This window comes from Carassius gibelio, chromosome B12 (assembly GCF_023724105.1).
Source record: "Carassius gibelio isolate Cgi1373 ecotype wild population from Czech Republic chromosome B12, carGib1.2-hapl.c, whole genome shotgun sequence".
Classification (NCBI taxonomy): domain Eukaryota; kingdom Metazoa; phylum Chordata; class Actinopteri; order Cypriniformes; family Cyprinidae; genus Carassius; species Carassius gibelio.
Genome location: NC_068407.1, coordinates 8,028,992 through 8,051,212, shown reverse-complemented (window position 1 = coordinate 8,051,212; position 22,221 = coordinate 8,028,992). Strand labels below are relative to the sequence as shown.

Here is a 22,221-nt window from a genome sequence, read left to right as displayed (position 1 = left end):
CTCCGTCCCAATTCAAATGAACTAACGCTGCATGCGAAACTGTCACTGCTGCTCCAAAACAGTTATTCATTATTATCATCTGTGCAGCAAATGTCAATCAAAGAGAACTGAGATACTGTATCTCTTAAAGTCTGAAGGGACGCCGCTAACGAATGCATGCCTGTGTTGAAGAGGAACAAGGTTAAACAAAAAACCATAGTCAAGGGATATATTTCTAAGTCCAAGTACAATCACAGCCAAAAGCCATAAGCAGCACAGCAGAAATATGTGTGGGAAAGCAACAGACTAGGGGAGCTTTTGTGGGTTTAAATCATTGTCTTTTGTGTCTGTAGACAATTAGAAAAGAGAAATAGGAGTGACTTGGTGTCGTTTATTTTTTAATAAAATGCAACAACAGTTTGTTAAAGTCAACATGAAATGCATTTTTTTTCTTACTTCTTACCTAATGCACGTTTCTGCTCTTATTGTACATGTTTTATTCATGCAAAAAAAAAACGTTTATTCATACAGATTTTTAAAAAAGACCTGTGTCTTTTTGATCTTTTATCAGAGTGTACTAACTTCCTCCACCTCTGAAACAACTTCCCATTTTGGCACATTGACAAGACATAATTTAGCTACACTGCTACTGAATTTATTATTTTCTCAGATTTAATTGTAATTTTAATTTAATGTTTAGCATCAGTTTATGTGCTTTTGCCATTTTTAACAGTTTTTTTTTTTTTTTTTGGTTCAGTTTTGGAAATGTTTGCAATTTAGTTTGATTTAAATCAGCAAAGGGATTTTTTTATATTTTAGTGTAGTATAATGTAGTATAATTTAGTTTTTAATTTAATTTAATTTTACCTTATTTCAGATTTATTGCAATAAAGAAATTGATATTTAATAGTCTTAGTTTCAGAAGAAATGATGATGTGGTACGTAGCTGCACTCACACATGTAGCTTTCACTGCTGTTTTTACTGTAAAGATTCTGTGGCGCATGTTCTGTGTGCATCAGACACATTCAATCAGAGACCAGACGAACAAATAATCTAGTTCACCTTATCATATGATCTTATCCATGTCCTCATCAAAAGGACTAGTAGCCTGAGTCAGTTTATTGTGGCTAATAATTATGCTTTAGTATATTTAATACAATCTCAGAAACTTAGAAACATGATTATCCATGTTAGCAGTTTTTGCATCCAGGAGGTTGTGTTGTTCTCTTGTGTGTTTTGGCAGATGGTCTAAAGACGCTGCTCTTCTTTGTGCATTATAATACAATAGGGATGTATTTGGCTGTGGGTCCCTGCAGACCTCATCCATAACTGGTTCTCGCTCCAAACTTGTGATTATAAACGGTCCAGACAAAAGAAAACATTTTGGCTCCGTTTGATAAGGAGTAATTGTAGGAAATGGAATTTGTATTCCAGTTTTTCTTAGCAATCTGATTTTCGGTTGCCAGTGCTCTTGATTGCTCAATCTAAATAAACTGAAAGGCATAAAGTGGAGCCAGTGGGCAGCATTCCTGGGTTGAGACATATACAGTATTTAGGCCGTATGTAGTAGCAGTAGAACTTGTTGTTGGCTAATAGATGAATGTTAAAGTGCATGGGTGTGATCTGCTGGAACGTGACACATTATGTTTTAATTTATGTAGTGCAGAATTACATGTAGCCTAATTGATGCAATTTTACTGAGTAATGGCATTTGGGTGTGTGCATATATATTTGTTTAAGTAAAGATTCTTTGTGGTTGTGTTGGGATTGAGAGGAAAAAAGCCAGACTATTACGCTGTCTCATTGAACATGAGGAAACCAATGAATAATTACATCTTTATTACTGCTGGCATTTAAAGTTTTTGTGCGAAGGCAGTTCTGATTATGTAGCGATTTTATGTTTACTGGCACAAAAGTCATCAATTAACAGGGATTGCTGTGGCTGTCTCTGTGCTGTTAATGCTGGGTGTGAATTTTTTTTGTAGCTTCTAGGAAACATATGTAGTAGATTTAAAATAGATTTTGGTTATTACTTTAGACTGGGTTGGAGTAATCAAAATAACATTTGGGTGATCAGAAACTGGCAGCCCAGTTAAGAGAATTAGAAATATTAGATATAGCTGCTAATTTAGGGTTTTGGCAGAGTGAATTGTCACAATGTAATTCAGACTTTGCAAAGAGGCTGTTTTTGAACATTGACGCAGGTATATCAGCCATCACAGAAAAACCACAGTGCAGTGAGTTTTGTGAGCACTGTGCAGTGTAGTTTCTCGATTCACATGCGAAAAGCAGTGTTTACAAAGTGTTTTGGTTATAGTAGCATAAAAGCAGCTTTTTTGACTTGAAGAATCAGGGAGGATGGAAAATGTTGATGCAAAAATAAATTATGACTTAACATTTATAAATAGACCTCAGGGGGAAAATAAATCATAAACCTTAGTAATTATACGATCCTTTTAGGATAGCAAACTTTCTCATAAATGAGCATATACTTTAAAAAATATTTTATTTAAATTTTTGAGACTGTAGCACCAATTATTAAAATGCACTTACTTAAAATCTTGTGTATTTTGTGTATTGTGTATGCGGCACGCATATTGACAAATGTGACATTTAGCATGTTCTTTCAAGAGGTGTACAACATATTGGCAGTTCTGTACTGCTTTTCTGTGGTCTCAGGATGGTTAGTGTGATCTGTTGCCGTTATAAAAAGAATTGAGAATGCTTTGCAACAGCAAACACCAAAAAACATGCCACTACTGTTGTGATCGGCCTCCCACATGGCTGACAGCCCGTCAATTTAGAGACTGAGGGTTTGACTCTGGAATCAAATACATGACGTGCTATGATACGTCGCCTTGAGCTGAGCTAAGTTTATGAGCCACAGCTGGAGCCGGGCTGTATTTTAAGTGTCAGACAGGAATTGTCTTTAAAATTCAAACCACTTAGGACACTAACACAACCCAGAGCAGCATCAAAATGCTCGATTTAAACTTGTGTTTATTATCCCAGCTCTGATACAGCAAACGCTCTGTGGCTTTGATTCTGGGAAGAGCGGTGCTTAACCTTACAATTTACCATAAGCATGTGTCTAAAATCAGTTCGAAAGGCATTCAGAAAGAGGAAGACAAACAAGCACAGCGTCAATGGTTTTACTGAGGTCTTCCTCATTCCACCAAACACTTGCTCTCCGTATCAGCCGGGAAAAAGAATTTCTTTGTCTAGCTGCGATCTGAAAGTCCAGGAATAGTGCCTGGTTTACAAAACACCATCAAACACCTTTATTCGCAATCATTATTTGTCCTAGAAGAAGGAAGTGGGTTTTTTTTTTACTTCAAAAGAATTCCCCTCTCTGCTGTAGTGTTAGCCAGACAGGTACCGTCAGCACTGAGATCTTTCTTTGTCAGAGTGAATCAGAATGAAATTTGTTGATAATTGTATGTATTTTATGATGCTCTGCACTTTTAGTTTGTTAGTGTCAAGTGGGAGACAATCGAACATTTCACTGTCAAACCCAAGTTTCATTACTCGGAGGAAGTGTGAGCGGTTTCAGTGCTTCAGTGGATGCTCATTCTCACCGTTTGCCGTGTTTAATGGACTCGGGGCCAAACTTTAACCAACGGAAACTCGGCCCTTGTTGAACTACAGTCAGCTGACTCCACATTCCCATGGTCCCTCCAGAGAAGGGCATCGAAGTCAATCTCTGAAAACACACGGCAGAGAAAATGTTTGGACAGAAGCTCAGCTGAGCATCATAGGAAGAGAATGCATGATACTATTAAAGGGATAGTTCAGTAAACTAAATGTACTCATCCTCATGTCATTGCAAACTCCAAACATGTATAACAAGTTTTTGGTTTTTCCAAACAATGAATGTCAGTGGTGTCCACTGTTGTGTTAAAACCCCATTGTCTTTCAGTGTATGGTCAAAAACAGTTGGAACATTCTCCCAAAATATATTTTTATATGTTACTAAATTCAAAGTTCATTTGAAAAACATGTTTGAAGGTCATCCTGTGTGGGTGATAAACCAAAGAAAGTTGTGAATTCTTGTGAACATGGTGTTGGTGCTAAGTAAAACCACACACTCTTTTGTAAATATTTGCTGTTTACGCGCAATGTGTATGTGTTACAACCACATTTTATGCACAGAACAGATTCCTACAAATAGTAATGCAATCTACTTTGGAACAAATTTGATATGTCATAATCATCACAAAGTTTAAATATAAATATCAGCATATATATTAAGCACATTGAGTACTGATATGTGAGCTTGTTTGTTTGTTTGGCGTCTTTGTAAGTGATTTTATCTTTCATACAGAAAGAGTTCTTCTCAGGGGTAATTTATGCATGCAGAGATGGATAGATGTTATCTGCCTCAGAGGAGACGGCCAGGAATGTTTGATTAAATATTGTCTTTCTAAACTATGACTTCCTATTGTGTTAAACGCTTAAAATGTCTTGAAGCATGCCTTACTCTCACAGTAATTGCAGATATGTTGATTTTCCATTGACTTAGTAATAATAGGCAGTTATTAAAATAGCAGCAGCAGCATGTATAACACTTGTCTTGATAGATGATGTTGGTTTCACTATGAATGCAAAGTAGGAAACCTAAAAATGGATGTCGTTTTGCAGCTTTATATATGAATTTTTTCATGGTTGTTGACAAACGATTTATTTTGTTTAGTAACTGTTTTGCAGTTATTGTGATAAATTAAATTGTTAAAAGTATTTATATTCCTATTTATGGTCTCTTAATTAAGCTTATGAACGTGTATAATAATTATAAAATATTTAGAAAATTGCTGGTAGATGTCACATATCACTCTGCTGTGAAACTAGTGTCACTGCATGCAATTTCAAGTCAATTTTCCTAAAATAAATGTCATTCGGCTCATTGTGCATGCTTGAGATAGCTGATAGTCTGCATTTGTCATCACGATGAGTAATGCAGTGTTACTAATTTCATTATTTGATCACATTCATTCTTCTCTTTCTATTGTCTAAATAGCAGATCATCTGAGTAGAGACACTGCTACTGAAAAAAAGACAGATGTTATCTATTGTTGCATCACTTGTCCTTTCTTAAAGCCAGGGCAAAAACTCTAAGGTTCCACAGGAAGAGGAACGTATATGTAAAGGCTGAAATAAACATCAACATGAGTCAAGTAGTTTTATAGGTCAATGCACTAGAGTAGAAATAAGAGAAGTTTATATTTAACCAGTAAGGTAAGAGAGGCTGCATCACAAACATAGTCACAACTAAAGTGTTTTGACATCAAAGGCCCTGAAACCCCTTTATTTCTGACTATACTCCAGTATAGCAAAGCATTGAGTGAAATATGATATTTTATAAATAGTGAGATGGCAGTGAGATGTTTCATATCATAGCTATTTGTACTTCCTGTGTTAGCTCTGATGCCCAGTTGGCATCTGGGGCCAGAACTTTCACTTTTAGAAGATGCTGAGTATATTTATTAAACATTGTATAATCCATGTGCATGCTCAAAAACGAGACACTACAATTCTCATCTCTCATCCTCAACACACTGTAGCATTACATGTCATATTTGATCATGTTGACATTTTAAGTATGATGACCAGCTTTTTTTTAAATGAACAGGAGAGTGACTGTTAGTAAGTGAGTACTCATTTGTAATTTATACCACAAAATGAAGACAAATAGCACATTTTGATATGACTTAATGGAATGCATTGCGGCAAAGAGGAGTTAGTGGTTTGTTTAACACGCAGCAGTGCTTTATAACCTAATGTGGAGTTTTGATGTGATGTAAATCACTCATGATAATCTTTACTTTTGGTTTCATTTCCTTTTTTGAGCTTTTCCGGTAAGGTCTGTTCTGCTCTGCTCTCCTCTGCTCTGCTCTGTTATAAGGCAATGCTATTCACAAACCAAGTATTGCCTTCATAATGGGACACTCAGTTTGCTGCTGGCCCCTGGAGGGTGTGTGGGTAGAGTGTCAAGCCTCCCCCATTCAACCCATGACGTGTTCTTGACCTCAACCTGTTGCGAGCTTTTCACAAAGACACAAAAGACCAAATAGCACGGATGTCGTCAACAATTAACATAACATTCAGATATTATCCAACAGAGTTTTAATAAATAGGAAATGGACGGTTATTATAAAATCTACTTGGTTTCGTGTGCTTAATATAGCTCACATAGTGTAGCTCGCTCTTGATAAGCACAGTCTGTGGATTTCACAGGAACAAGTGTCCCCTTCGGTAATTTAAACTTTGTTGACACCTTCACTTATGTTTCCAAAATGCAGATAATCCTCCACTTACAATTTGAAGCATGTATAAGCTTTATTATATATTTACTGTGACTAATTTGTAATCAGCATGAGAGGTTTTTCGTTGCACTCAAAATCAAAGTTTAGTGCAGTGCAGGAGATCTAGTGCACTGATGCTTTTCTTTATTACTAATCACAGTACGTTGTGTGTGTGTGTGTGTGTGTGTGTGTGTGTGTGTGTGTGTTTGTGTGCAGTGCTGGAGCAGCTGTTGGACCAGCTGCAGAGGTTCCTGAAGATCCTGGATGGAGAGAAGCTGAGTGGAAATGCCACAGTGCAGAAGGGCCTTCTGACGGAGCTGCTGCAGTCGTACACGTCTTCCAACGGTACATAAATAACATCATGTCTACACTAACCATCTGACTCTCTACCAGACAGTGCTTCTCAAATCTACAAACCATTGGTGGTCCATGAAACAAGGACCACCAAAAAGGGCTAACAATTAATGAATTGAGTAATTATTTACTATACAACCTTTCAATAATTTGGGGTTGATACAGTAAAACTGGTACAGTCTTTTGCATGCATTTATTTGATCAAAAATACAGCAAAAACAGTAATATTGTGAAATATTATTGCATTTTAAATAACAATTTTCTATTTTAATAAACAGCCTTTACGACAGTCACATGATTCTTTAGAAATTATTCTAATATTGATATGGTGCTCACAAAACATTATCATCAGTGTTGTACTGCTTAATATTTTATTGGGAACTGTGATCATTGTTTTTTTTCAGATTCTTTAAAGAATGTTAATAGAATTCTTTGGTAACATTATAAATGCTTTTACTGTCCCTTTAAAGGGGGGGTGAAATGCTCGTTTTCACTCAATATCCTGTTAATCTTGAGTACCTATAGAGTAGTACTGCATCCTTCATAACTCCAAAAAGTCTTTAGTTTTATTATATTCATAAGAGAAAGATAGTCTGTACCGATTTTTCCCGGAAAAACACGACCGGCTGGAGGTGTGACTTGTGGGCGGAGCTACAGAATCACGAGCGCCAGTAGGCTTTTGCGTTGAGAGCATGTGGAAACTGTGAGGTTACCGTGAGGGAAAAACCATCATCCAAAGACCATGGCTTACATTCAGATTCAGCCGTTTATTTATGATCCAGAGGCTGAAACTGAACGAGAGCAGCAGCAGCAACTACTCACTCCGAGCGGGGCTCGAACCCGGGTCTCCGGCATGGGAGGCGGACGCACTAACAAGGAGGCAGATATATTTGAAGCAGTTTTACTCACCGCCTGCGGTTCCAACACACGATCGTGACCCTTTTTCGTTGGGATTGCATCATCCTTAAGAAATAAATGATACGCAAATCCTTGGTCAAACTGGGCCTTGTTTGTAAAACAAGCATCTTCGAAATGCAGGGAACAAACACAAACACTTGCACAACTCCGTTGATGCTCTGTAAAAATAAACTCCATCCACTGGTCCCTTATTGCTGTTTTTTTTTGGTAATCTGTGCAGGGTTTTCTTGCCCTGGCAACCAAAAACACACTTCTTTTGTGACATCTCGCGACGCTCTCGCTCTGATGACTGTGCTCAGCCTCTCATTGCTCTGCTAATACAGGAGCGCACGCTCTTCCGGCAGAAGTGCCCTAGGACCCATATAAGGAAATTCCGCTCCATCTAACGTCACACAGAGCCATACTCGAAAAAAACTTTCTGAAACTTGGGACAAACCGGAAGGAGTATTTTGGGAACAAAAATACTCCTTCAAACGTACAACTTAATTTTTGAAACTTTGTCCATGTTTAGCATGGGAATCCAACTCTTTAACAGTGTAAAAAACTCAGTATGCATGAAATAGCATTTCACCCCCCTTTAAGGTTAAATCATCCTTCATCCTTACTAAATGAAAGTATTTTTTTTATTTTAAAAATCTTACTTACCCCAGACGTTCAACAGTACTTTACATTAAGATTATTTCAGCTTAGTTGGCTGATTTCCTTCTGATTTGGGGTATCCAAAACTTTTTTTAATTTTTTGTATTGTTAAGTCAGGTTTACCACCTTAAAAATGTAAGCTTAATGTAATCAATGGTCAACACAATTATATGACAGACCTTGTTTTGTGCTGCTCATGTAGAGGCACTCTACTGGTACAAATAGAAAGTAGCAAAAGGTCCAACAAATGTCCTCCCAAAGACCAACAGTTGTGTGTACATTTATAGCCGCTGTGTTGTTTAGAGAATCTGCTCTGTTCTGTCTTATTAAGGAGCCCGTAATTTTGGTCCGTGCATGTGCTTCTTTCTTCACACAAGCTTGGCTGTAGGTTTTTCATGTTCTGGTCTTGGGCTTGTGCACTTCCTCCCCTGGCTCCTAACGGTATCATTTTCCAAGGCTGTTTTTATCCTCTAGGGACACTCACTTCCTTTTAGTAGCAGCTTATAAATAGCTTTCATTTCCATCCTCCAAATCCCAATCTGTTTTCACTGTACCATCAAAACATTTTTTGGCTTCATCACAGGATTTTATTTCCCCCCCAAAAAATGCATTAAAGCTGTGTTACCTATGGACTGTCATGTTCATTTTTTCTCCCATGATAATATCTGGTCCCCAAAGACGCTTAATTTAGTGTTTCTGAATTATTTTGAAGATCCAAAAAACACCCTAAAATTTTGTCTGTTGCCAAGCAATTTCTATAAAACCGTATCCTACAGGCTAGGACTAAATCAGCACTTTTATTTTGATAGAATATGACCTCTCATGTCTCCCACTGGCCTGTCTTTGATGTGTATAGAAAGAGGGGGCCTGGAGATGCCTTTGGACCCTTACACAAGAGAAATTTAGCACAAAACTCTCACTGTTCTTCTCTACAGCAGAAATCTATTACATGTTCAGTAAAATGAGTGAGAGATAAAAGGGTCTAGAATCTGAAAAAAGTTTTAAATATGAGATGAGGGGAGGAAAAGTCAAAGTCCTAAAAGTTCCAGGCAAGGTTCACAGTGACCCCGAAAGTATTTGGACAATTAGGCCAAAAAAAAAAAATCACCCTCAAGCCATTCTAGGTGTATATGACATTCTTCTTTCACACGAATATAATTGGAGTTATATTACAAAAAAAGTCCCAACTCTTCCAATAATAGCAGTGAACTGGGACAGAGATTCAATAGTCCAAAAAAAAAGTGCATCCATTCATCATAAAAAGTGCTTCTCACGGCTTCAGGGGGTTAATAAAGGCCTTCTGAAGCGAATTGAGATTGAACGCCATTCTCTTGGGAATGCACGTATGACAGTTAGCAGAAGCAGGAGATTACAGTTTATAAAGTTTTAAATATGGATACCCGGGAGCCATGTGGAGCACTTTTTATGATGGATGGATGCACTTTATTGAACTTCTACTGGAATATTGAATCTCAATCCGCAATCACTGCCATTATAAAGCTTGGAAGATCCAGGACAGTTTTTAATATAACTCCAACTGTATTCATCTAAAAGAAGAAAGTCATACACCTATAGGATGGGTTGAGAGTTAGTAAATAATGGGGTAATTTTCATTTCTGAGGAAACTATCCCATTGAATTTATTGAATAAATAGGCAATTAAATAAGTTCCTCAAATATACACAGGTGTCCTAGCAGAGTAACCACAGGTGTAGATCATCACATCAACTATAAACATGTCCCACTAATGTTTGACCAACCATAAAATGTCCAAATTCTTTTTACCTTGAATTCAGACAATATTTATGTTTTAGCAATTAAAACGTAGACAAACATGTTTTAAATGAAAGATTTTACTTGTGTGGGCTTTTTTTCTGTAAAATAAATACCCCTTAGTTTGATATTTTGTAGAGATGCTTGATATATAGGTATCACATACCGTATAAAGGTAATGGTTGATATTGGATGTTTAATTGAGCATGCATTAAAATATTTGACCTTTGTCATCATCTGATGCTCACTTAAAGCTGGTTTTTAAAAACACATATAATTAATGAAAAATTAAAGTGCTAAATGTAATCTTTCATAAAGTACATTATAATGCTGTGATATCTAATTCTTTTTATTTAATGATGAATAATATCATGAATAATTTGACCTTTTATTGATTTTTTGGCAAATTTAAATTAAGTGTCCACATAATTTTGGGGCTCCTATGGCAAAAACCTACAATTGTGGAATCATGTGAGAAAGCTTTTAACAAGATTCAGCTGTAAACACAACTGAAAACAGGATTCAGATCTGTAATCTGTAATCCAGTCTTTTAATGATGGTTATTTTGCAGGAGGAGATGAAGAATACATCTACATGAACAAGGTCATCGTCACATGTCAAAACCAAGACAAAACAGACAGAGGTGAGTCTATAATCTTCACCTTAATTTACCTTCAGCAACTTTTGCAGGTGTGAGGATGCCTGTCACCAGTGCTTTAAGTGGCCCAAAAGAGGTGCCGGTACTCTATTATAGCCTATATATATATATATATGTATGTATAGGGGGATGGGGGGGGGGGGGGGGGGGTAAGGGACTATTTACTGATATTAGACTTCGTAGCCAATAATAAAAGATAATAAAAGATTTCAAATTCAAACCTTAACTAAACACATTTTTATTCAAAGATCAACCGTCTGTCATTACTTTTTAGTCTGCCACAAGAAACAACATCATTAAAATCATGAACTGAAATGTCATTGTAAAAAATATATTTATAATAATTACTGTTGTAACAGTGCGTAAATCAGACCTTTCTGTAACGCTAACGACGCTAATAAGCTTAAACAAAAATAACGAAATAATTGTGTAGCGGAGTATTTTTTGTACACAGTGCCGCGAACTGTCAATCACTCCTGTACGCGTGCATCACTGTCCTCCTCGCAGCTGCAGCAACTTGCGCTCTCTTCATCAAGCTTTAAAACAAAAAGGGGACAAAAAGGTCGTATTGTCTTTGTGCATATAGATTAATTAGATAAATGAATATCTAAATTCGTGCCTAGCCGCCTACGGTATTTTTTTTGGTACTTAGAAAAAAGATGCTGCAGCCAATGAGCATCCGGCGGGGGCTGGTTGCAGGACGACTCAACCTCCGCAGACAGTTTTTAATGTTTATCAGACAATAACTACTCAAGATTTTGCTCTCGGTGGGACGAATTAGGAAGCTTGCATTGTGAAGGGCGCTCTTAAAACCGGCAGCGCAGGCAAAAGATTAAAACCTCTATTAAAACAGATGTCCAAATGAGCGTACCGGTACGCTAAAAGCACGTTCTGGGCGCACGGAAAGGTGGCGGTACGCTCAAGAGCTATATTTGGAAGTGGCGGTACTGAGTACCGGTGCGTACCGGCCCACTTAAAGCACTGCCTGTCACATATAAATTTAAATTAAATTAAATTTATGCATTTGGTAGATGCTTTTATCCGAAGCGACTTACAGTGCATTCAGGCTATCAGTTTTTACCTATCATGTGTTCCCAGGTAATCAAACCCCCAACCTTGATAGCGCAATGCTCTACCAATTGAGCTACAGGAACACTATATATAACGGTTGTTGATCTTGTTGTTTGACAGCACCGCTGTGAATGTGTGTCATGTTTAGGGGGTGATTGGGTTATGGCTGAAGTGTTTAGCCCCCCTCCCCCCGTCTTCACCATTTCCTGTCTGTTTCTCAGTAACTTCTGTCCTCTTGCTCTCTCTCTCTCTGCCAGACCCCCATCTGAGGCCAAGCTGCTTTGTTTAGATTTCACTGAAGAATGAGTGTAACAATAAAACCAGACTTAACATTCACATCGCAGTCGTCTTTGCCAAAAAGATACATGCATGACTAAACTGTGGTGGCGTTCTTTGATCAAATTCACAAATGGCATCATTTGAATAAACTTTTAAATAAAAAAGCTTATCAACAGAACAACACTTTGAAGTTCAGTATAATGCCTTTTAATTTATAATTTATTTCCAGCACAATGATTTCATAATTTCCTGCCCATATGTGAAAATTTCCCCAACCGTGTGTTAACTTGTATCTGATAAATCAATGATAAAAATCAAGTGCGATGAGTGACTTATGTAACACAACATGCAATAACTCACGTAAACCAACAGAGAAATGTACAGCGGTGGCCAAAATTATTAGAGCACTAGTATTTTCACAAGCTAAAAATGGTTTCAAGTCAGTTATTTCTGTATTTTGCTGTATTGTGTCAGTAGGAAATATCTGTTCCCATGTCCAAACATTGATTTTGCCATTACTTGTAATAATCCAGTGAGATTTTTGTTTGCACAAGGAGCCAGTTCTGAGAGAGACTAAATCCAGGAGAACTGTTGCAAAGTCTGCAAGATGCTTCAAGAAACCTACCTAAGTTTAGGCACTTGTGTAAAAATGCTGGAAAATGAGGGTGCTGTTAAAAATAATGTCATAAATAGATTTTCAATAAACTTCTATTAATTAAATTAACATTTGGTGTGACCATCCTTTGTTTTTAAAGCAGCATTTTCACTAGTTTTTCAGGTAGCTTTACAGATAGGTCTCTTGAAGCATCTTGCAGAATTTGCCAAAGTTCTTCTGGATTTAGTCTGTCTCAGTTTGTTCTGTTTCTTCATGTCATTTCCTGACACATTACAGCAAAAGCAAAAAGAAATAACTGATTTTAAAACCATTTTTAGATGGTGAAAATACCAGTGTTCTAATAGTTTTGGCCACCACTGTAAGTGGTGTGGATAAATGGAACTTAAGTGAAAAGCAGCACTTTATGGTGTCTTGACTCTTTGGTGACTCTTAGCCCTTGCTGTGCGGGTTTGGTATTCGCCTTGCGTTCCTACGGCAACCCAGATGTTACTGCTTGGAAAGGAAGTTGAAGGAATGTCTGTTGGGAAGCCACTGAATATGGCCATCAGCTACAAAAGACTGTCGCAGGCTATGCAATGTTACCAGAGCTGAGCCACTAGCATATGCAAACAGTGGTAGATGAACAACAGAATTAATATGTTTACTTGTTGCTTGCAAGCACAGTTATTCAATGCTTCCTATCGCTGCACTTGATGAATCCTTTGAGAAGTCTTCAATCTATTCATTAACAGCCACTTTTGTTTTTGTGTGAAAATCAATATGCTCCTCAGACTACAGACCAGAAGCCAATGGAGTACCAGGTAAACACATCTCTATGAAGAACCCACCAGAGCCTCCACCTCCCAGACCAGTAAGTGACTCATTCCAAATTCATTTAAACATTATTTACAGAATGACAAAGATGCAAAAAGATTATATTCACACAATGTTTGTTTTGAAATGCTAGTATGACACCAGTGTTGGGTAATGCATAACAAGTAATGCAAATTATGTAATCAGATTATGTAGATTACATTTACAACATAATATCTGATTTACTTTTCCAAGTGGTTAATGCAAGTTGCTTTGTTTTCCTATCATTGACTGACATATCTCCTGACCCTGTGTTGAGAAAACATGGGAGTGAGGTGCAGAGGCACAGAGGCACTTACGGTTGCCAATGCCATGAAAAAAAAACAGCTTTGTTAAAAAACAAATTAGCAAGCCCAGCCCAGTTGACAAAAAGTAACACAATGGTAACATACCAAGTTACTTTCCAAAAAAATTAACCAAGTAACACAATTAGTTTTATTTAATGAAGTTACACAATATTGTAATGCATTACTTTTAAAAGAAACTTTCGCCTTCACAAATGCAACTCTGTTTAATCTACTATTAGGGTTGGGCAATACCATATATATTAAATAGTCAAGCTATATTTGCAGTAATTTTCTGTGCATATCATAATGGTTTTAACACACTTTTTAGTGCTTTTCAATTAATTGATTCATAACTCAAATATTCAGTGATTGAGTAATCTGTGATGTAGTAATTCAAGAATCAATGATTTGTTCACATCATCAGTAGCAAATGTTCACGGAAGTCCGGACGTAGCATTTTTCTCATGTATTAAAATATTTAAGTTAAATATATGTCGCTAAATATTTCTTTTATTGGTTCATGTAAAGGTACATAATTAAAAATATTACACTTCTATATTATTATTATTATTATTATGTTATTTTTTATGTGAATAACATAGCATTATTATTTGTACTTTATTTTACATAAACATTAACTATTTTGATTCTATTTAATTGCAGTTTGATTAAAATAAGCCATAACAGAGTAAAAAGATATTGTGGTGAATATAATCAATATGCATAAAAATATAGCTACAGTATGTATCTATTTTTATTTAGCTATATCTGCCTTTCAATCTCACTATCTACAATGCAAGACACTGTGGTCCTGCTGTCATTTATTATCTGCTGTTTATTTCCATTTTGACCGCATACTGTATTTGTTATGTACCTATTTCTCACGCTCGGAAAATAGCTGTGTTTTTGTTTATAAGCCACAAAGTAGCCAAGTAACTAGTCGATTATGAATCCTGCCTTGATTAGAAACCATAATTCTCCTAAAAGATACTCAAGATACATACTCATTTCAATCAAGTGATAGAAATTCCAGCAAGGAAGCATAAGGGTGGAGTCTGTGTGCTGTGGGAGTCTGCAGTCGTTCAGGCATACAGACAGACAGACAGACAGACAGGAGGATGGAGAGTATTAGAGGTCTCCAGTGAACGCCTTTGAACTTCAGACCCATCTGCGGGGTGCTGGGGCTGATTAACAGCAGCTGCACAAGCGATCGGGGAGCTGTTTATAGAAGCTGGAGAACCGCCGTTAGAGACACTTGTGCGTGTGCATACTGTAAGTGTGGGAACAAGAAACGTTAGGCATGTTCACATTTATTTATTTATTAGACTCTCAGTTGCCGTCGACAGTATGCACACAGACAGTTGCTTTCATTTACGGTTTAGAACATTAGATGCATTTGTGCGTTTAAATAATTGAAAGGGAGATTCGTGTGTTGCTCTAAACCTGTATGACTTTTTTTTTTTTACACAAACTGAGATATTTTGAAGAATATTGGAAACACTGTACTGTGCATTTTCTATTTATCTATTTATAAATCTATTTATTTTGTCTTCAACCGAAGAAAGAAATATACTGTTCCTTTAATTATGAGTGCAAATGAAATAGATTGATCTGCAATCCCTAAGGTGGATAATTAGCCTCTACTGAATCCTCTTCCACAAATTCCACATTTGCGTCCATCTCCAGGGCTTCCTCTGCTTCGCGTTCCTGCTGTGCATCTGTGCTCTTAGGCAGTCTGAGTAAGCAAGTCCAAAGCGAGCCAATTTTTGGAAAACCCGTCATCTGTCTACGAGGCTTCCACTTGTCACCGCAAATTACATATTCCAGGGTTAAATTGCGGTTGACGGTGAATGCAGAGTCCGCCCTCACCATAGCCGTGAAGAGGGCGCCCCTGCTATTGACGTAGTGTCCTGGCATGGCCATCCATTGACCCGTAGTGATGTTGTAGCAGTCCATGAGGCAGCGCAGGAAGTCATCACAGGGGCCGTTCCTCATGACATACAGGTTGTCGCCATGAGCCACCATGCAGTGCCCGTAACTCTGAGGCTTCACCATAGTGGTGACCAGTGTCCATTTGTCATTTTTAGGTGCGTATTCATAAATATCCGTAGTATCCGGTGGCTTCCAGAAACACACAAATATCCTTCGCCTAGCAACAGCACTAGCCGCCGCAGCCACCGAACGAGGTGCGTGCTTGCAGAATGTCCATGCGCCCGTAGAAACATCACACACTTCTACCGAGGACATGATCCTTTTGTCAAATTCACCTCCGATGGCGTACAAATGTCCGTTGTGACCCACCAGGGTAAAGTTATACCTAGACTGCTGGGGACCATCAAACGCATCCCAAGTGTTGGAATCTGTGTCATAACAGAAGCTCAGATCTACAGTCTCCTTACTAACTCCTCGCACTCCTCCAACGATATACAGTCGGTTCTCCACAACAGCCACCCCGGCCATAGAGGTGCTGGCGTCTGTTGGTAGATCAGTCAGATATTTCCAAGCACCCGGTTTCTCATCGAGGTAAAACACCGTCCTGTAGCAGTCCTGCAGAATCTTCATGAATGGCGAATGAGTCCCTAGAGCGACAAACTATGCTGGTGAAAGCGACTCAACGTAGCAGATCAGCTCTTCTGGAAGTGCGTCGAGAGCATCTTGCACGTCACTATAAGCATCACGAATGAACACTGCAGCGCTGTGAAACAACCTCCACAAGCCGTACACCGCTGCTGTGTGGTACAAGAGAATGCAGTTGTCGGTATCTAGAAGGTCTATTAAGTGTTGGACCAGGACGTCGACTTGGAGGAAGGCCGCACACTTGGCAGCCTCCACAATCTCGTCTGGGTCTCCTATAGTAGGGCACTCACCCCTGGAAACTGCCATGGCGATGAGGAAACCCCTGGCTTTCAAGCCTCCCTGCAGGTGGAACTCGTTCAGCTGACTGTCCTTCATCCCAGAGCGGAAGAGAGCACGGAAATACTCACAGTTCTGCCCCAGGACGGCCCTGTCTACGGTGAAAACGCTCTCTTCAACCCGTACTCTCAGAATCCCAGTGGATTCTTCTACGTGTTCTTCACTTGCGTCCCTGCTTTGACCCAAATTGCAAGGGGGCCCCATAACACCTCTCTCCTGCCTGTTCGTACCCAGATTACTCTGTTCATGAACTAAAAAGTTACTGACTTCAAGTCAGTTAGTGTTTCTGTTTGGATTTGACTTGTAAACAGAAGTCTGCACACGCTGCAGTCTCACAGCTACTTGCTGGACTGAAAATAGCAACACACTAAAATAGCATAGCATAGCCACAGACTTCAAAATAGTAGTCATAAATGATCAGCACTAATGCTACAAATAAATTCCGATGTAATTCTGAATCAATGGAGTTAATTGTTATTTTTTTCTATAGCTGACTCATAACGATTTTTAATAAAGACATAAACCCATAGATGAAGTGATGACAGTAGTTCAGAAAGCCACTCCTGTTTTTAATAAGACTAAAGAGATTATTTTCCTTCAGTACCCTCTCTACCTCAGAAGTGTTTTGGCCCTGGTGAGCTCCATTTTTTTCTTCACTGGATTTTTGGCATGGGAACGGGGGGATTTTCCATGTTCTGGGTGTTCTTTTGGTCTCTTGCCCACTTGCATTTTTTTGCTTTTTGTCCCAAAGACTGGTGCTTTATCATTATTTATGTCTTACTCTTGAAATTTTTCCTATATACTGTAGACTGCATTTTTTTCTTTACTCTTTTTTTTTCTTTTTAAGGAGACTATGGTGTGATTTGTGGATTAGATTATGAAAACAAGCCTTGGGTGGAGTTCAGTCTCGACATACAGTAATAAGGGTTTAGGATTTGTCTTTTACTCACAGTGATGTTTTATATCCAATTAACAGCATATAAAATGATATCTCTTTTGTCATGTGATTCTGGGATGTGGACATGGTCTTGACCTTCAGCAGTGGACGGAGAAGAAGTGATACAGAGTTGTATCCTTCCCTGAAATGCCTTCACTTTCTTATTAATCATTATCAGATGCCTGAGGACTCAGCACACTGTTTTCTGTTTCAGAGATTTTATGTTGAGTGTCAGAAGAGCGAGGGCGGGATGAAGCGAAAAATGTGGGGGTTGTGAGTTGGGGTTGATGTGAGAAAAACAATACTTTCTACACAGTTCAATCGACACGTTCCTTCTCTTTGGACTGCTCTTATTTTCCCACAAAAACCCTAATATATTTTGCTGGTCCCTTTACATTTGAGATCACATAACGCTTTGACTCTCGATTCTTTGATTCTGCATTACTTATTGAAGCAGAGCCTCTAGCAAGCTTTTGCATTCAACTTCCTGTGTCCTTGATATCCAGTTGTTTATATACATGCCTTGCCATCACTTAGCCTGTCTGTTTGCCTCACTTCTGCTTTCGAGAAGCACAAGCACGTCATGTCAAACAGGAGGATTCAATCCAGCCACTTAGTATAAAGTATAATGCAAGCAAGAGGAGATTTTCCCAGCCGTCTGTCTGTAACCTCTTGTCATCATTCAGCTTTATGGTTCACAAGCTACCGCTAGCCCTAATCAGCCCTGTGTGTGTCAGTGTGTTTTGTGTGTCATAAGGAGAAGATCAGTGTTCAATTTGCCCAGAGGCTGTCAATGCATTGTGGGTATCAGTGGGGAATTTAGTAATGTTATGAACCGGCTGATTTGGGAAACCTCATCGCTAGCTCCACACCCTTTTAAAACCATTACTCCCGCAGGCAAACACGTGTGGAATTCCTTTTCTAGCTGAGCAGGGTTGAGGTCAGAGACAGAGAGAGAGATCAGTTTCGAGGAAGAATCCCCCTTCGGTCAAGAAAGAAAAGCCCACATGAAAGACAGGTGCAAAAACGACTAGTTATGCTAATCTCTTGAGAGTCCCTCTATTTGATTCATTACATGGGAGTGTGTAAGAGATGTTCCTGATCTTTTATTCTAATTTTACATTAAATAACACTTTTTGGTCACACTTTATTTCATGTCCAATTTTTGCCATTAACATTCCTTAACTACAACTTTTGCCTCAATAAACTCCTAATTTGCTAGGTTTAGGTTTAGGTATTGTTAGGTTTAGGTATTTAGTAGGATTAGTGATGTAGACTATGAGGAATATGTGCTTTATAAGTACTAATAAGCAGACTGTATGTTAATAATAGGCATGCTAATAACCAAACTAGTAAAAAGTGAGAGTTGGTCCCTATGCCGGCTTACTTTTTTATTTACTCTTTAATTGAATTAAAATTTTAAATTATATTTATTTAATAAAATCACATTCAGGAGACCAGAATCCAACGTAACAGCATTTTTTTTAAATAGGAAAAACATAAAAGTGGCACAATAATTCAATTAAATAATGGGTATGCTGACATAATATTATCTCCTTCTCTCTTTATCTCAAATTTGAATTATCTTTCTCTTTTTTTCTCATTCTTTTTATCTCAGTGCAACATGGGAAGGGAGCCGTTTCCTCTTCCACCAGCTCCTGCTCCTGCGTGTTTGGAGACTGAAAGTTACTATGAAGATCCACAACCCTATGATCCCATTAGCATCAATGGTACGTCTCAAATTGGGTCCAAAGTTAACCTGAATACACATTATTTTCTATGGTTTAATCTTTACTTTGACGTTCATTTCAAGCCATTTATAACCTGGTTAAAAAAAAAGATTTTTCCAAAGATTAGGTTAGTGATTTGTGACTTTTTATTCCCCTAAACATTGTCCTTCTCACTTCTATCTTAAGAGAGGGAACCTTTGGTCATTGAGTGCCCTGTTTTAGCTCCGTCCCACTGTAGTCTTCAGCTTTACTGTGATATAGAGAAGCCTGCAGGCAGGGAGGACAGAAAACAGTGATGGTCTTTGTTCAACGGTAGTGGTTCTCTGGCTCTGGACACACAGTGATGGAACATTGACCGTGAGCCCAGGAAATGGGGCCAACAGTGATAGGGCATTTGGCTGGGGTTGCAAAGTTCAGCCCAGCGAGGGGACAATCATTTACAATATTCTTCAGCAGATGACGTCTCTTCTTGGTCAAAGGATACAGAGGCATTAGCATGCAGCTGTGCTGTGGAATATCAACACACAAGGGCTGTGCATGGCCAAAATCTGATGTTTCGGCACGTGTTTCGGCACTTGAAATCAAGCCAAACCCCATGGTTTAGGATTTGTGAAGTGAACTTCTAGTTTGATACGTTTTAACCATGATGAAACCCTTAAATAATACAAGCAGTGATGTTGCTGGTTGCATAAAAACCACAAGACACAAATAATTAGTGCAGCCCCAAAATATCATTATTGCAGTACTAATGAACATTTCTCATGAATCAACCACGCTCATTTACTCTTCCTGTTTCTTACATGTGACATGTAAGCCACATAAGGTTTCACAATCTACAGCTTCTCACCTGATCTTTTTTTCTCTTCCTCCCTTATTGCATTTCCCCTTTTATTGTCCTCCTGTGTTTCTATAGATTTTGGGTGCTTTGCCATCATCACGGGGGTCAGGGAGCGTATAGAAGCTTCAAACAGTGTGGTCTATGCTGTGATCACTCGGGGTATCTATCTCTGTTTCTCTCAGTGTACATCAAGAGAGAAAACATCAAGCAGTACTAACTTTATAGGCTACAGTGAAGTGCACAGCTCCGAGAAAAACTTGTTTAATGCATCCAAACATAAGGCTGCTGACTTTGCATGTGTTTGCTTGCTTATTCATGATGTACTCTTATTCTCTGTGCCCCCAAGCTCTCAGAAATACCTTTATCTGCACTAAACTATCTAGACAAACCAATTAAAAAACAATCATTCCCCCCATCATGTTCTAATATAATAATCCTCATCTCGTTCTTTTTGTTTTCCTCAGAAGAAAATCACACAGGACATTTTTGACTTATTATTCTATCATGCAATGCTAAATTCAACAGAATTTGTGGGCTTTTTTGTAGGGGATGTTTACTTTCTTTTATCCAAGTGCACTGGCAATGAACAATCAGACCAAACATATTTCTCATTTTTTGCATTTACAAAAGATACAGAACCGGTGAGCAGTTCATACGAGTCCTATGATGAGGAAGAAGTGACGAAGGGTAAGTCCACTGCGCAGCACCAGTGGCCGTCTCCTGAGGCATCCATCGAGCTAATGAAAGATGCACGCATCTGTGCCTTCCTCTGGAGGAAGAAGTGGCTCGGCCAGTGGGCCAAACAGCTGTGTGTCATTCGTGAACATCGTCTCTTGGTATGTGACATCATTGCTTATGTCAGTGACACCCATTTCCCACCCATAGCTCATCTATGATAATGAATGTTTGCACAGAATGTATTACTAATACTAGAAGTCATTATTTACTTAAATGTATGTTTTTAATAGAAGTTTGTCTTTTTGTCATCTTAAATCAAAATGTAAAAACTTGCGCCACCCCTAAAATGACTTTATTTGGATGGTGTCACCAAGATCTCTTAAAGACCTCGAAAAAGCTCTCCCCTTCATCTACCTCTTTCATGGAACTTTTCAAGATTCAGCCAATTTTCAGTGAAAAAAAAACCGATATCCACCCATAAAACTCCTCAAGAATTTCTCATTAGAGAATAAAAATGGGATGCAACCATTTTGCATATAACATTTACATTTACGCATTTGCTTGATGCATAACGGCATTGAAGCAATACTTTTCATAAGTTCATGTAATCATTTGGAATCGCACCCATGACCTTGGCATTGCTAAATAGCATCATGATCTGTTTTTGCAACAAAAACTTTTATGTTGACATTTACTAGCATTAGTGGAATATCCACAATTTTGAATAAAGCTCTATTAAGATGATATTTAATAAAAAAAAAAGTCAGTGTCTGATTTTTTTTTAATGCTACTGTGTTCAGTGCTACAAAAGCTCAAAGGATCAGACTCCACTGCTGGATATCAGTCTGCTGGGCTGCAGTGTTGTTCACAAAGAGAAACAGACTAAGAGAAAAGAGCACAAGCTAAAAATAACCCCACTGGGTGGAGAAGCCATCGTCCTGGGACTGCAGAGCAAAGAGCAGGCTGAACAATGGCTAAAGGTGAGGGCCAATGGGATCTGGCCCATGTAGATGAATAATCAGTGTTCTGTCTGTGCGGGCATTGTTTATAGCCTTTCATCTTTATTCAAGGTTATTCAAGAAATTAGTCCGAAGAATACTGCAGGATCTGCTGATGTTACTGACTCTCCAACACTCATCTGTACAAAGGTATGATAGATTGGGTTGGTTTATTCTCTGATTGATTTTTGGATGAAAGCTTAAAGGTTCTTCCCTTTCTGGCAGGGTGAGCAAAGCGAGAGACATTCAGTGGCATCTGAGAGTGGGAGCAGCACAGACAGTCACACAGAGAACCTGGAGAACAGAGATGGTAAGAGTGGACCATTGCAGCTATTCTTTTAGGTGTCTGTTTGCGTGACTACACTGGAAGTTGTCTAAATAGAGCTGTAGATGCTTATC

General features: G+C 38.4%; 2 protein-coding genes across 4 annotated transcripts in view; one reads left to right on the top strand and one right to left on the bottom strand.

Annotated features, from left to right (window-relative positions):
- The window catches only part of afap1l2 (actin filament associated protein 1-like 2), a 35,129-nt gene that overhangs the window by 6,408 nt on the left and 6,500 nt on the right, over window positions 1-22,221 (top strand). For 2 of the 3 annotated variants that reach the window (XM_052571009.1, XM_052571008.1), the window contains exons 2-9: window positions 6,499-6,627; window positions 10,537-10,608; window positions 13,360-13,439; window positions 19,197-19,308; window positions 20,777-20,982; window positions 21,625-21,804; window positions 21,895-21,972; window positions 22,048-22,132. In XM_052571009.1, the coding sequence (XP_052426969.1) occupies window positions 6,499-6,627; window positions 10,537-10,608; window positions 13,360-13,439; window positions 19,197-19,308; window positions 20,777-20,982; window positions 21,625-21,804; window positions 21,895-21,972; window positions 22,048-22,132 (942 nt within the window). Of the gene's footprint in view, window positions 1-6,498; window positions 6,628-10,536; window positions 10,609-13,359; window positions 13,440-17,505; window positions 18,597-19,196; window positions 19,309-20,776; window positions 20,983-21,624; window positions 21,805-21,894; window positions 21,973-22,047; window positions 22,133-22,221 lie in introns of those variants that run through there. The other variant, XM_052571010.1, reaches the window with a different exon arrangement.
- On the bottom strand, window positions 15,032-17,106 carry LOC127969205 (kelch repeat and BTB domain-containing protein 13). The gene is given in 1 exon segment (XM_052571012.1): window positions 15,032-17,106. A coding segment is annotated over 1 exon segment (1,497 nt). The 5' UTR covers window positions 16,846-17,106; the 3' UTR covers window positions 15,032-15,348.